Here is a 17,500-nt window from a genome sequence, read left to right on the forward strand (position 1 = left end):
TTTGCTGTTCGTTTGCTGTTCGTTTGCTGTTCGTTTGCTGTTCGTTTGCTGTTCGTTTGCTGTTCGTTAGCTGTTCGTTTGCTGTTCGTTTGCTGTTCGTTTGCTGTTCGTTTGCTGTTCGTTAGCTGTTCGTTTGCTGTTCGTTTGCTGTTCGTTTGCTGTTCGTTTGCTGTTCGTTAGCTGTTCGTTAGCTGTTCGTTTGCTGTTCGTTTGCTGTTCGTTTGCTGTTCGTTTGCTGTTCGTTTGCTGTTCGTTTGCTGTTCGTTAGCTGTTCGTTTGCTGTTCGTTTGCTGTTCGTTAGCTGTTCGTTTGCTGTTCGTTAGCTGTTCGTTAGCTGTTCGTTTGCTGTTCGTTAGCTGTTCGTTTGCTGTTCGTTAGCTGTTCGTTTGCTGTTCGTTTGCTGTTCGTTTGCTGTTCGTTTGCTGTTCGTTTGCTGTTCGTTAGCTGTTCGTTTGCTGTTCGTTAGCTGTTCGTTAGCTGTTCGTTTGCTGTTCGTTTGCTGTTCGTTTGCTGTTCGTTAGCTGTTCGTTAGCTGTTCGTTAGCTGTTCGTTAGCTGTTCGTTAGCTGTTCGTTAGCTGTTCGTTTGCTGTTCGTTTGCTGTTCGTTAGCTGTTCGTTTGCTGTTCGTTAGCTGTTCGTTTGCTGTTCGTTTGCTGTTCGTTTGCTGTTCGTTAGCTGTTCGTTTGCTGTTCGTTTGCTGTTCGTTAGCTGTTCGTTTGCTGTTCGTTTGCTGTTCGTTAGCTGTTCGTTTGCTGTTCGTTTGCTGTTCGTTAGCTGTTCGTTTGCTGTTCGTTTGCTGTTCGTTTGCTGTTCGTTTGCTGTTCGTTAGCTGTTCGTTTGCTGTTCGTTTGCTGTTCGTTAGCTGTTCGTTTGCTGTTCGTTTGCTGTTCGTTAGCTGTTCGTTTGCTGTTCGTTTGCTGTTCGTTTGCTGTTCGTTTGCTGTTCGTTAGCTTGCTGTTCGTTTGCTGTTCGTTTGCTGTTCGTTAGCTTGCTGTTCGTTTGCTGTTCGTTTGCTGTTCGTTTGCTGTTCGTTTGCTGTTCGTTAGCTGTTCGTTAGCTGTTCGTTAGCTGTTCGTTTGCTGTTCGTTTGCTGTTCGTTTGCTGTTCGTTAGCTGTTCGTTAGCTGTTCGTTAGCTGTTCGTTTGCTGTTCGTTTGCTGTTCGTTAGCTGTTCGTTAGCTGTTCGTTAGCTGTTCGTTAGCTGTTCGTTAGCTGTTCGTTAGCTGTTCGTTTGCTGTTCGTTAGCTTGCTGTTCGTTTGCTGTTCGTTTGCTGTTCGTTAGCTTGCTGTTCGTTTGCTGTTCGTTTGCTGTTCGTTTGCTGTTCGTTTGCTGTTCGTTTGCTGTTCGTTTGCTGTTCGTTAGCTGTTCGTTTGCTGTTCGTTTGCTGTTCGTTAGCTGTTCGTTTGCTGTTCGTTTGCTGTTCGTTTGCTGTTCGTTTGCTGTTCGTTTGCTGTTCGTTTGCTGTTCGTTTGCTGTTCGTTTGCTGTTCGTTAGCTGTTCGTTTGCTGTTCGTTTGCTGTTCGTTTGCTGTTCGTTTGCTGTTCGTTTGCTGTTCGTTAGCTGTTCGTTTGCTGTTCGTGACAACAGACATACATATGACAACAAACACACATATGACAACAAACACACATATGACAACAAACACACATATGACAACAGACATACATATGACAACAAACACACATATGACAACAAACACACATATGACAACAAACACACATATGACAACAAACACACATATGACAACAAACACACATATGACAACAGACATACATATGACAACAAACACACATATGACAACAAACACACATATGACAACAAACACACATATGACAACAAACACACATATGACAACAAACACACATATGACAACAAACACACATATGACAACAAACACACATATGACAACAAACACACATATGACAACAAACACACATATGACAACAAACACACATATGACAACAAACACACATATGACAACAAACACACATATGACAACAAACACACATATGACAACAAACACACATATGACAACAGACATACATATGACAACAAACACACATATGACAACAAACACACATATGACAACAAACACACATATGACAACAAACACACATATGACAACAAACACACATATGACAACAAACACACATATGACAACAAACACACATATGACAACAAACACACATATGACAACAAACACACATATGACAACAAACACACATATGACAACAAACACACATATGACAACAGACATACATATGACAACAAACACACATATGACAACAAACACACATATGACAACAAACACACATATGACAACAAACACACATATGACAACAAACACACATATGACAACAAACACACATATGACAACAAACACACATATGACAACAAACACACATATGACAACAAACACACATATGACAACAACATATGATTTATAAGATCAGCTCCATTCTTGAGCCTGAATCTGCTCTTGGTTAGATTCATAATGTCTGTGACTTACATATAGTTTATATAGTTTTGATTTCAACGTTTCAACTTTAAATATTTTGTTCTGTTTACATGTTGTATTTGTGTATTTTTTATATATTGTTTGTTTTAACTCTTGGTAACACTAACAACAACACTAACACGACAATAATCACATGTTTGTGTAACATTTAGATCAAACCAGTCTGTTGACTTTTAACACAAGTCACAGTTAGTTAGTGTTGATAGTTTTATTAATGAAATTATTTTATTTATTTTTAAATTAAATGTTTTCAGTTTTTTTAAGAATTGAAAATGTAATTCAATCATTTGTAAATTAAAATATTATTTTTAATATAATTGAATTGAAAGAAAAAATCGAGTATTTACGCATATATTTTTATATTCTAATAACAATCATTCATTTTTCACTGTAAAGTAACATTACATTCAAGATAAAATGATTCCAGCGACACCAGACCGATGTGTCACGTGACTGTCTGCTCGTCACGTGATTGGCTGAAAGTTTGATTAGAAAATGTGTTTATTTTTTAGATAAAAAACCAAATTGAAATCAACTTTTGTTAAATTTGTCTATAAAATAACATTTAAAACATCGAAAAATCATGAAAGAGTTTCTTCTAAACCTGCTCGTTCATCTTCCTCTCCTTCACTGATTCAATCTTTCTTTCAATCTTCTTCAAGTGGGCGGAGCTTCTCTCGCCCGGACACGCCCACAGGACTCCTGCTCAGCCAATGGCGCGTGAGCTCGCATCTGTAACCGAACCCAGTTCAGTCTCAGTCCGGAGCTGCTGGTCTGTGGTTCTGGAGGTCCTGAGGTCCCGCTGCTGGTCCCGCTGCTGGTTCCGCTCAAAGACTTCTGGACCCACGAGAGCTGCGCGCGTGAGCATGGCGCGTGCATGAGCCGGACCCTCGCGCGCGTGTCCTTCAGCGGGTCGAGCCTCGCGCGGCCGGAACCGTCTGGTCCTTCTGGTCCTTCTGGTCCTTCTGGTCCTTCTGGTCCTTCTGGTCCTTCTGGTCCCGGATCTTCATGGAACCTCGAGCCTGAAGTTCTGCTGCCGCGCGCGAGCCTCACCTTCAGCCTCATCGTTTCCCGCCACACATGCGAGCCGCACCTGCGCGCGCGCCCGAACCTCGACCCGGAATAGGAACGTCTCGCAGGTCGTGATGCTGCAGGTGGAGATGGTTCTGATGGTTCTGGTCGCGCTGCTCTGGGTCTGCGTCTGGAGCCACGAGCCCGGAGCCAAGGTGGTCGCGGACAGATACGCCGTGTTCTGGAACAGAACCAACAGCAAGTAAGAACCTCACGGTCCGGACGGACATCAGGACGGACTCGCTGAACCCGCTTTGTTCAGAACCGGGTTTCGTCAAGAAATCACGGATCTGGGTTTTACTCTCGGCGCGTGAAGAAGTTCAGAGACGAAGATGAAATAACTTCTACTCATAATTAAATGAATATTAATATATATTAATAACATATAATAAGGTCTAAATTAAATGAATATTAATATATATTACAAACATATAATAAGGTCTAAATTCAATTAATATTAATATATATTACAAACATATAATAATCACTGATCGATAAATACTCTCAAGCGTTTAATACTTAATATATATTAAAACATATAATAAGGTCTAAATTAAATTAATATTAATATATATTAAAACATATAATAAGGTCTAAATTCAATTAATATTAATATATATTACAAACATATAATAATCACTGATCGATAAATACTCTCAAGCGTTTAATACTTAATATATATTAAAACATATAATAAGGTCTAAAATAAATGAATATTAATATATATTACAAACATATAATAAGGTCTAAATTAAATGAATATTAATATATATTAAAAACATATAATAAGGTCTAAATTAAATGAATATTAATATATATTACAAACATATAATAATCACTTATCGATAAATACTCTCAAGCGTTTAATACTTAATATATATTAAAACATATAATAAGGTCTAAATTAAATTAATATTAATATATATTAAAACATATAATAAGGTCTAAATTCAATTAATATTAATATATATTACAAACATATAATAATCACTGATCGATAAATACTCTCAAGCGTTTAATACTTAATATATATTAAAACATATAATAAGGTCTAAAATAAATGAATATTAATATATATTACAAACATATAATAAGGTCTAAATTAAATGAATATTAATATATATTACAAACATATAATAAGGTCTAAATTAAATTAATATTAATATATATTACAAACATATAATAAGGTCTAAATTAAATGAATATTAATATATATTACAAACATATAATAAGGTCTAAATTAAATTAATATTAATATATATTACAAACATATAATAATCACTGACCGATAAATACTCTCGAGCGTTTAATACTTAATATATATTAAAACATATAATAAGGTCTAAATTAAATTCATATTAATATATATTAATAACATATAATAATCACTGAAAGATAAATACTCTCAAGCATTTAATATTAATATATATTAAAACATATAATAAGGTCTAAATTAAATGAATATTAATATATATTACAAACATATAATAAGGTCTAAATTAAATTAATATTAATATATATTAAAAACATATAATAAGGTCTAAATTAAATTAATATTAATATATATTAAAAACATATAATAAGGTCTAAATTAAATGAATATTAATATATATTAAAAACATATAATAAGGTCTAAATTAAATTAATATTAATATATATTACAAACATATAATAAGGTCTAAATTCAATTAATATTAATATATATTACAAACATATAATAAGGTAAGTTAAGGCAGAACTTTATCTCAGCAGGTCTCCTTCACGAAATTGTTTTATTCCAATAGACACAGAAAATACAGCAAACTTCATAAAAAATAAATCAAAATAAAATAAGATAAAGGGAAATAAAGAGAAAGAACAAGATGATAATAATCACTGATCGATAAATACACTCCAGAGTTTAATACGTAATATATATTAAAAACATAAAATAATAATCATTGATCAATAAATACACTCCAGAGTTTAATACGTAATATATATTAAAAACATAAAATAATAATCATTGATCAATAAATACACTCCAGAGTTTAATACGTAATATATATTAAAAACATAAAATAATAATCATTGATCAATAAATACACTGGAGAGTTTAATAATCAAATATATAAATAAAACATACATTTTTCCTTCAAAAACAAATAAAACACTTTTTCAATTAAAGTTTTATTCGTTTTTACAAAAAAACATCTTTAAATGTATGTTTTATTTATATTTAATAAAAACTGTATTAATTGATCACTGATATATTAATATATTTAATATAAACTGTATTTATTGATCACTGATATATTAATATATTTAATATAAACTGTATTTATTGATCACTGATATATTAATATATTTAATATAAACTGTATTTATTGATCACTGATATATTAATATATTTAATATAAACTGTATTAATTGATCACTGATATATTAATATATTTAATATAAACGGTATTAATTGATCACTGATATATTAATATATTTAATATAAACTGTATTTATTGATCACTGATATATTAATATATTTAATATAAACTGTATTTATTGATCACTGATATATTAATATATTTAATATAAACTGTATTTATTGATCACTGATATATTGATATATTTAATATAAACTGTATTTATTGATCACTGATATATTAATATATTTAATATAAACTGTATTAATTGATCACTGATATATTAATATATTTAATATAAACGGTATTAATTGATCACTGATATATTAATATATTTAATATAAACTGTATTTATTGATCACTGATATATTAATATATTTAATATAAAGGTTTCGAAAAGTTACTATTAAAATACATTTTTGATTTATGTTAAAACAAATATAAATAATAAATATAAATAAACAATGACAGTAAAGTTCAAACATGTTAAGAGAAAAAAAAGAAACACTTAAATATAAGAAACACTTAAATATAAGAAAAACAATTTTTCCTCAAACTTCAGTTATTTGTTTAAAACAAAAATGGAGTAAAATGTTGTTTTCACTTGAAATAAATGTAAAATAAAGTAATTTAAAGATCTTATGAAATAACTTTATTTAACTTTTTTAAAGCGACTTTAAATACATTTCATAAAAACACAAGACGTCAAGTCAGTGAAGGTTGTTTTTAAAACGATTATAATATTTTTATGAAACTAAACTTGTTTGTGACTCGACTGGTGTTTGTCGACGCTTCAGTTTTCACTCCGAGTCGGAGCTTCAGCCCGACACGCTTCTGCTGCTGCTGCTGGTTCTGCTGCTGGTTCTGCTGGTTCTGCTGGTTCTGCTGGTTCTGCTGCTGGTTCTGCTGCTGGTTCTGCTGGTTCTGCTGCTGGTTCTGCTGCTGGTTCTGCTGGTTCTGCTGCTGGTTCTGCTGGTGCTGGTCGTGCTGGTGGTTCTGGTCGTGCAGGTTGATGTTGACGTGATGTTCTCCAGATGTTGAAGCTCAGGAGACTCTGAGATGTTGGATCAGGAACAGGTTCCGTGAGTCGAGGTCAGAGCGAGACTCGTGACTCATGGAATTCTGTTGGGACGTTTGTTTGAAGACGTTTGTGTTTCACGCGTCGACGTCCGTGAAACAAACACAAGTGAAGACAAACACACATGAAGACAAACACACATGAAGACAAACACACATGAAGACAAACACAAGTGAAGACAAACACAAGTGAAGACAAACACACATGAAGACAAACACACATGAAGACAAACACACATGAAGACAAACACACATGAAGACAAACACACATGAAGACAAACACACGTGAAGACAAACACACGTGAAGACAAACACACATGAAGACAAACACATGTGAAGACAAACACACATGAAGACAAACACACATGAAGACAAACACACATGAAGACAAACACACGTGAAGACAAACACACATGAAGACAAACACACATGAAGACAAACACAAGTGAAGACAAACACACATGAAGACAAACACACATGAAGACAAACACACATGAAGACAAACACACATGAAGACAAACACAAGTGAAGACAAACACAAGTGAAGACAAACACACATGAAGACAAACACACATGAAGACAAACACACATGAAGACAAACACACATGAAGACAAACACAAGTGAAGACAAACACAAGTGAAGACAAATACACATGAAGACAAACACACATGAAGACAAACACACATGAAGACAAACACACATGAAGACAAACACAAGTGAAGACAAACACAAGTGAAGACAAACACACATGAAGACAAACACACATGAAGACAAACACACATGAAGACAAACACACATGAAGACAAACACAAGTGAAGACAAACACAAGTGAAGAGAAACACAAGTGAAGACAAACACACATGAAGACAAACACACATGAAGACAAACACACATGAAGACAAACACAAGTGAAGACAAACACAAGTGAAGACAAACACAAGTGAAGACAAACACACATGAAGACAAACACACATGAAGACAAATACAAGTGAAGACAAACACAAGTGAAGACAAACACACATGAAGACAAACACACATGAAGACAAACACACATGAAGACAAACACAAGTGAAGACAAACACAAATGAAGACAAACACACATGAAGACAAACACACATGAAGACAAACACACATGAAGACAAACACACATGAAGACAAACACAAGTGAAGACAAACACACATGAAGACAAACACACATGAAACAAACACAAGTGAAGACAAACACAAGTGAAGACAAACACACATGAAGACAAACACACATGAAGACAAACACACATGAAGACAAACACAAGTGAAGACAAACACACATGAAGACAAACACAAGTGAAGACAAACACACATGAAGACAAACACACATGAAGACAAACACATATGAAGACAAACACAAGTGAAGACAAACACACATGAAGACAAACACAAGTGAAGACAAACACACATGAAGACAAACACAAGTGAAGACAAACACACATGAAGACAAACACACATGAAGACAAACACACATGAAGACAAACACACATGAAGACAAACACAAGTGAAGACAAACACACATGAAGACAAACACAAGTGAGGACAAACACACATGAAGACAAACACACATGAAGACAAACACAAGTGAAGACAAACACACATGACGACAAACACAAGTGAAGACAAACACACATGAAGACAAACACAAGTGAAGACAAACACACAAGACGACAAACACAAGTGAAGACAAACACACATGAAGACAAACACACATGAAGACAAACACACATGAAGACAAACACACATGAAGACAAACACACATGAAGACAAACACAAGTGAAGACAAACACACATGAAGACAAACACAAGTGAAGACAAACACACATGAAGACAAACACACATGAAGACAAACACACATGAAGACAAACACAAGTGACGACAAACACACATGAAGACAAACACACATGAAGACAAACACACATGAAGACAAACACAAGTGAAGACAAACACACATGAAGACAAACACAAGTGAAGACAAACACACATGAAGACAAACACAAGTGAAGACAAACACACATGAAGACAAACACACATGAAGACAAACACAAGTGAAGACAAACACACACCAAACATTCATGATCCATAAACTGAAAACACTAAAAGTGTTTCTTCTTCTCTCATCAAAAGATCCTTTTGATCGAAAATATTTTCACTTTTCACACCAGTTTCATTTTAACACTTGAACTAAACTATTAACCTTTTAAAAGTTAAAATCTTTCACATTTAATTTTCTTTGAAATCATTCTGAAGAAGGTTTTTTTTTGTGTAATAATTCAAGTATAAATCCTTCATGTAAGTAATAATATTTATTTGTATAAATCCTTTCCAGACCAGAGTCACAAAGAACTTAAACAATCAAAACAATATTCAATCAAGTATATACTTGTACATGTACATATTTTGGTACTTTTTCATGTTTTCATGAAGTAATTCTTCACTATTTTTCTTGCCGTCTCTCTCTCTCTCTCTCTCTCTCTCTCTCTCTCTCTCTCTCTCTCTCTCTCTATATCCCTCTCTCTCTCTCTCTCTCTCTCTCTCTCTCTCTCTCTCTCTCTCTCTCTCTCTCTCTCTCTCTCTCTCTCTCTCTCTCTCTCTCTCTCTCTCTCTCTCTCTCTCTCTCTCTCTCTCTCTCGATCATAAACATGTGTTGAAGTCAATTTGTCAGAAATAATTCCATAAATCCTTGTAAAGGATGTTTTGAAGATTGAATTATTCTCTAAATTCTTCTTCTTCTTCTTCTGTCTTTGACTGGACCTTCTTCTCGTCCTCCTTCTGTTCTTCTGTTCTTCACGAGAGCTTCTCTCTGGTCACAGTGAATAATAACTACTCTGGTTACGCGTCACACACTCGTAACAATCCTCCGTCACGGTGTGTGTTTGTGTTCTTAAGATCAAAGAAAAGTTGTGTTTGTGTAACGAAGGTGTCGTTCTGTCGTCTGCTGGACGCTTGATTTCTCCACCGCGTCCATCTTATGTATATATGAAGATTGTTCCTCGATGTGTGTGTGTGTGTGTGTGTGTGTGTGTGTCAGTGTGTGTGTGTGTGTGTGTGTGTGTGTGTGTCAGTGTGTGTGTGTGTGTGTGTGTGTGTGTGTGTGTGTGTGTCAGTGTGTGTGTCTGTGTGTGTGTGTGTGTGTGTGTGTGTGTGTGTGTGTGTGTGTGTCAGTGTGTGTGTCAGTGTGTGTGTGTGTGTGTGTGTGTGTGTGTGTGTGTGTGTGTGTGTGTCAGTGTGTGTGTCTGTGTGTGTGTGTGTGTGTGTGTGTGTGTGTGTGTGTGTGTGTGTGTGTGTGTGTGTGTGTGTGTGTGTGTGTGTGTGTGTGTGTGTGTGTGTAAAAAAACTCCAAAGATGTTTAAATGGATTTAAAACTGGATCCTCAATAATCTAATAGTTAATAGTTAATAGTTATTAGTCTATAATAGTTCATAGTTCAAAGTTCATAGTTCATAGTTCATAGTCTAAGTCTTGAATTTGTGATAAATTCGTCGACGGATCTTAATGATATTAAATCTATGAAATTGTTCTCGTGGATCATTTAAAGTCTTTAAAAATATTACATTCATAAATTAATTATTTAAGCCTGAATTAAAATGTCGTAAAAGTCTTGAAATGTCAACATTTATTATTCATTTTATAATGACTTTAGTTTCATGAATCGATGATGAAGTTTGACGTCAAGAGTTTATTATTAAACCACATGTTTAAATGTTTAAATGTTTAAATGTTTAAATGTTTAAATGTTTAAATGTTTGTTTAAATGTTTAAATGTTTAAATGTTTAAATGTTTAAATGTTTAAATGTTTAAATGTTTGTTTAAATGTTTGTTTAAATGTTTAAATGTTTAAATGTTTAAATGTTTGTTTAAATGTTTGTTTAAATGTTTAAATGTTTGTTTAAATGTTTAAATGTTTAAATGTTTAAATGTTTAAATGTTTAAATGACATTGTTGTGAAATTGTTTGTTTTCTTTTTCCATTTGGTTCATTTAATTGTTTGGTTCATTTAATTGTTTGGTTCATTTAATTGTTTGGTTCATTTCATTGTTTGGTTCATTTAATTGTTTGGTTCATTTCACTGTTTGGTTCATTTAATTGTTTGGTTCATTTCATTGTTTGGTTCATTTCACTCTTTGGTTCATTTAATTGTTTGGTTCATTTCATTGTTTGGTTCATTTAATTGTTTGGTTCATTTCATTGTTTGGTTCATTTCATTGTTTGGTTCATTTCATTGTTTGGTTCATTTCATTGTTTGGTTCATTTCATTGTTTGGTTCATTTCATTGTTTGGTTCATAGTCTCGTGTTTTAAATGGTAATAAAGTCTTGAATCTGACACTAAAACACAAACATTTCTCTGTGTTTGTTAAAGATGTTAAAACCTGTGAAGCTACAGAATATTATCTGAGCGTCTTGAGTGACTTCAGCGTGTGAACCTCGGCGCCACCTTGTGTTCAGGTGGTTGATGTGGTTGTTGCGTCAGGAACGACGTATGAAGAGAAGGTTCATCAGACCTGGTTCTGGACGTTCCTGGACGTTCTTCAGCAGCTGCTCCTGCAGGAGCGAGCGCTGGACAGAACGGAGTCTTCTGGCCGCGACCCCGACGGAGACTCGGGGTCGCGGCCAGAAGACTGTCGGGGTCACAGCGCTCGTGTGATCCTGTCCACACATATATTCACTTTCGTCCCATTTCCGTGGAGCGAGTTTGTAGATTTAAGACGTTGTGAAACATTGATCTTTGGCTCTGAGCTCCATTGTTTCTCCTGGAAAATAAAACGGTTACATTTAATAAACTTGAACAGACGCGTCGATACAAGAGTGTTTGAAAAACTCTTTTTTGAAGCTTCTTTTAAAACACAGACGCGCAGGAAAAAAAACTAAGAAAGAATTCATTTAATTAACATTTAAAAATAACAAAAAACATTTTTCAGAAAAACAAAACAACTTCAGATGAAATTATTCCTCAAAGCTTCAAAATAATTAATTTGCAAATTAGTAAAGTTGTATTTATTTGTATTTCAGTGTGTGTGTGTGTGTGTGTGTGTGTGTGTGTGTGTGTGTGTGTGTGTGTGTGTGTGTGTGTGAGCAGGTGTGTGTGTGTGTGTGTTTGTGTGTGTGCGCACGTGTGTGTGTGTGCGTGTGTGTGTGTGTGTGCGTGTGTGCGCGTCTGTGTGTGTGTGCGTGTGTGTGCGTGTGTGTGTGTGTGTGTGTGTGTGTGTGCGTGTGTGTGCGTGTGTGCGCGTCTGTGTGTGTGTGCGTCTGTGTGTGTGTGCGTGTGTGTGTGTGTGCGTGTGTGTGCGTGTGTGCGCGTGTGTGGGGGTGTGTGTGAGTGTGTGTGTGTGCGTGCGTGTGAGCAGGTGGGGGGGTGTGTCTGTGTGTGTGCGCGTCTGTGTGTGTGTGCGTGTGTGTGTGTGTGCGTGTGTGTTTGTGTGTGTGTGTGTTTGTGTGTGTGTGGGGGTGTGTGCGCGGCTGTGTGTCCGTGTATGCGTGTGCGTGTTTGTGTGTGTGTGTGTGTGTGTGTGCGTGTGTGTTTGTGTGTGTGCGTGTTTGTGTTTGTGTGTGTGTGTGTGTGCGTGTGTGTGTGTGTGCGTGCGTGCGTGTGTGTGTGCGTGTGTGTGTGTGTGTGTGTGTGTGCGTGCGTGTGTGTGTGCGTGTGTGTGTGTGTGTGTGTGTGTGTGTGTGTGTGTGTGTGTGTGTGTGTGTGTGTGTGTGTGTGTGTGCGTGCGTGCGTGTGAGCAGGTGTGTGTGTGTGTGTGTGTGTGTGTGTGTGTGTGTTTAAACTTTAAATGAGTTTCTTCTACACATATTGTCTCCACTGATCAGTTTTCAAAAGTGTTTTCACATAAAAGTGAAGATTTAAAGCCAAAAATGTTGTTTATGTTTTTTTTATCTCTTTGGCTTCGATTCCACTGAAGCTCGGAAGATAAAAATAATCGAATGTTTTATTACTTTATTGTTTCAACTTAAACGAGTGGATCGTCTGATGATGGAAAACACGTCACTTGATCAAAATAATGATGTTTTTTCTAGTTTTCTCCGCCGCCAGGTTTTTACGCGTTTGTTGATCCTCGGCTGGTTTTCTTCTTCTCTGAGCAACAGATCAACGTCCAGAGAAGTTCGTACTTCGAGGCCAAATTGTTTCTGCAGCGTTTTGGCCCGAGATGGTATTTTACTGGAGAGTTGGTTTCATACGTCGGAGTGAGATTGATGTTCTGGTCCTTCTGGTCCTTCTGGTCCTTCTGGTCCTTCTGGTCCTTCTGGTCCTTCTGGTCCTGGTCCGGAGACTCTAAGGTGCTGCTTCGTGGCGAGCGTGTCGTCCTTCATGTAAGATGGAGGTTCAACTGTAAGATGGAGGTTCAACTGTAAGATGGAGGTTCAACTGTAAGATGGAGGTTCAACTGTAAGATGGAGGTTCAACTGTAAGATGGAGGCTCAACTGTAAGATGGAGGTTCAACTGTAAGATGGAGGTTCAACTGTAAGATGGAGGTTCAACTGTAAGATGGAGGTTCAACTGTAAGATGGAGGTTCAACTGTAAGATGGAGGTTCAACTGTAAGATGGAGGCTCAACTGTAAGATGGAGGTTCAACTGTAAGATGGAGGTTCAACTGTAAGATGGAGGCTCAACTGTAAGATGGAGGTTCAACTGTAAGATGGAGGCTCAACTGTAAGATGGAGGTTCAACTGTAAGATGGAGGTTCAACTGTAAGATGGAGGTTCAACTGTAAGATGGAGGTTCAACTGTAAGATGGAGGCTCAACTGTAAGATGGAGGTTCAACTGTAAGATGGAGGTTCAACTGTAAGATGGAGGTTCAACTGTAAGATGGAGGCTCAACTGTAAGATGGAGGTTCAACTGTAAGATGGAGGTTCAACTGTAAGATGGAGGCTCAACTGTAAGATGGAGGTTCAACTGTAAGATGGAGGCTCAACTGTAAGATGGAGGCTCAACTGTAAGATGGAGGTTCAACTGTAAGATGGAGGCTCAGCTGTAAGATGGAGGTTCAACTGTAAGATGGAGGTTCAACTGTAAGATGGAGGTTCAACTGTAAGATGGAGGTTCAACTGTAAGATGGAGGTTCAACTGTAAGATGGAGGTTCAACTGTAAGATGGAGGCTCAACTGTAAGATGGAGGCTCAACTGTAAGATGGAGGTTCAACTGTAAGATGGAGGCTCAACTGTAAGATGGAGGTTCAACTGTAAGATGGAGGTTCAACTGTAAGATGGAGGTTCAACTGTAAGATGGAGGTTCAACTGTAAGATGGAGGCTAAGCTGTAAGATGGAGGTTCAACTGTAAGATGGAGGTTCAACTGTAAGATGGAGGTTCAACTGTAAGATGGAGGTTCAACTGTAAGATGGAGGTTCAACTGTAAGATGGAGGTTCAACTGTAAGATGGAGGCTCAACTGTAAGATGGAGGCTCAACTGTAAGATGGAGGTTCAACTGTAAGATGGAGGTTCAACTGTAAGATGGAGGTTCAACTGTAAGATGGAGGCTCAACTGTAAGATGGAGGCTCAACTGTAAGATGGAGGTTCAACTGTAAGATGGAGGCTCAACTGTAAGATGGAGGTTCAACTGTAAGATGGAGGTTCAACTGTAAGATGGAGGTTCAACTGTAAGATGGAGGTTCAACTGTAAGATGGAGGCTCAACTGTAAGATGGAGGCTCAACTGTAAGATGGAGGTTCAACTGTAAGATGGAGGTTCAACTGTAAGATGGAGGTTCAACTGTAAGATGGAGGTTCAACTGTAAGATGGAGGCTCAACTGTAAGATGGAGGTTCAACTGTAAGATGGAGGTTCAACTGTAAGATGGAGGCTCAACTGTAAGATGGAGGCTCAACTGTAAGATGGAGGTTCAACTGTAAGATGGAGGTTCAACTGTAAGATGGAGGTTCAACTGTAAGATGGAGGTTCAACTGTAAGATGGAGGCTCAACTGTAAGATGGAGGTTCAACTGTAAGATGGAGGCTCAACTGTAAGATGGAGGTTCAACTGTAAGATGGAGGCTCAACTGTAAGATGGAGGTTCAACTGTAAGATGGAGGCTCAACTGTAAGATGGAGGTTCAACTGTAAGATGGAGGCTCAACTGTAAGATGGAGGTTCAACTGTAAGATGGAGGCTCAACTGTAAGATGGAGGTTCAACTGTAAGATGGAGGCTCAACTGTAAGATGGAGGTTCAACTGTAAGATGGAGGTTCAACTGTAAGATGGAGGCTCAACTGTAAGATGGAGGTTCAACTGTAAGATGGAGGTTCAACTGTAAGATGGAGGTTCAACTGTAAGATGGAGGTTCAACTGTAAGATGGAGGCTCAACTGTAAGATGGAGGTTCAACTGTAAGATGGAGGTTCAACTGTAAGATGGAGGTTCAACTGTAAGATGGAGGTTCAACTGTAAGATGGAGGTTCAACTGTAAGATGGAGGCTCAACTGTAAGATGGAGGCTCAACTGTAAGATGGAGGTTCAACTGTAAGATGGAGGTTCAACTGTAAGATGGAGGCTCAACTGTAAGATGGAGGCTCAACTGTAAGATGGAGGTTCAACTGTAAGATGGAGGTTCAACTGTAAGATGGAGGCTCAACTGTAAGATGGAGGTTCAACTGTAAGATGGAGGCTCAACTGTAAGATGGAGGTTCAACTGTAAGATGGAGGCTCAACTGTAAGATGGAGGTTCAACTGTAAGATGGAGGCTCAACTGTAAGATGGAGGTTCAACTGTAAGATGGAGGCTCAACTGTAAGATGGAGGTTCAACTGTAAGATGGAGGTTCAACTGTAAGATGGAGGCTCAACTGTAAGATGGAGGTTCAACTGTAAGATGGAGGCTGTGTCTTGTTCACGCAGTTATTTCTGTCAGTTGTTGGAAAATGTGACACGTTGTGAGTGAGATCGTTGGACAAATTTTCCACGATCGTTCCTTTCATGGAGCGACTCCTGGAGACTCGATGTAACTTGATGTTTTCGTAGCTGCGAGTCTGGAGAGAAGATCTCGCGGCGAGTCTGGAGAGAAGATCTCGAGGCGAGTCTGGAGAGAAGATCTCGAGGCGAGTCTGGAGAGAAGATCTCGAGGCGAGTCTGGAGAGAAGATCTCGAGGCGAGTCTGGAGAGAAGATCTCGAGGCGAGTCTGGAGAGAAGATCTCGCGGCGAGTCTGGAGAGAAGATCTCGCGGCGAGTCTCGTAAACGACTCGTAAACGACTCGTCTCTCTTCATCTTCAGCTTTTCTTCTTAAAGCAACACGGAAACTTTATTCCACACAAACTTGAAGCTTCACGACCTCATGACCTCTGACCTCGAACCTGGATTCATGGGAGGCGTCACTTCAGATCCAGAACCTTTGAGTCGAGAAGCGACTTCATCGACACGAGCGTCTCAACGTTGATCTCAAGAGGAAAATAATCAACAAGAAAACAGATTTTGTGGAAAACTTTCATGGATCCAGAGATAAATATTACTTTTATTATCTTTCACTGTTTAATGGCTTTGAAAGTATTATTGTTCTGATGTATCATCATCCTGTCAGAAGTTACTGCACAAGGAACTCGTAGAACTGAAGAAAATATAGATTCACTTGAATATTGTGATATTTCTTCACAAAACCATTTATTAAGTACTGGACAATACTACACATATATACTTGTTACTACACGATCACAACACCAGAGTCAAGTACTGGACAATACTACACATATATACTTGTTACTACACTATCACAACACCAGAGTCAAGTACTGGACAATACTACACATATATACTTGTTACTACACTATCACAACACCAGAGTCAAGTACTGGACAATACTATACATATATACTTGTTACTACACTATCACAACACCAGAGTCAAGTACTGGACAATACTACACATATATACTTGTTACTACACTATCACAACACCAGAGTCAAGTACTGGACAATACTATACATATATACTTGTTACTACACTATCACAACACCAGAGTCAAGTACTGGACAATACTACACATATATACTTGTTACTACACTATCACAACACCAGAGTCAAGTACTGTACAATACTACACATATATACTTGTTACTACACTATCACAACACCAGAGTCAAGTACTGGACAATACTATACATATATACTTGTTACTACACTATCACAACACCAGAGTCAAGTACTGGACAATACTACACATGTATACTTGTTACTACACTATCACAACACCAGAGTCAAGTACTGGACAATACTACACATATATACTTGTTACTACACTATCACAACACCAGAGTCAAGTACTGGACAATACTACACATGTATACTTGTTACTACACTATCACAACACCAGAGTCAAGTACTGGACAATACTACACATGTATACTTGTTACTACACTATCACAACACCAGAGTCAAGTACTGGACAATACTACACATATATACTTGTTACTACACTA

At 37.1% G+C, this 17,500-nt stretch overlaps 1 protein-coding gene across 1 annotated transcript in view; it reads left to right on the forward strand.

The window, feature by feature from the left end:
- The first annotated feature begins 3,401 nt into the window (after window positions 1–3,401).
- The window catches only part of efna5b (ephrin-A5b), a 91,092-nt gene continuing 76,993 nt past the window's right edge, over window positions 3,402–17,500 (forward strand). The window contains exon 1 of the mRNA XM_087779183.1: window positions 3,402–3,791. Within this exon, the coding sequence (XP_087635309.1) occupies window positions 3,664–3,791 (128 nt within the window). The 5' untranslated portion in view covers window positions 3,402–3,663. The remainder of the gene's footprint in view (window positions 3,792–17,500) is intronic.

Source organism: Callionymus lyra, chromosome 1, assembly GCF_982586985.1.
Source record: "Callionymus lyra chromosome 1, fCalLyr1.hap1.1, whole genome shotgun sequence".
In the NCBI taxonomy this organism is placed as follows: Eukaryota; Metazoa; Chordata; class Actinopteri; order Syngnathiformes; family Callionymidae; genus Callionymus; species Callionymus lyra.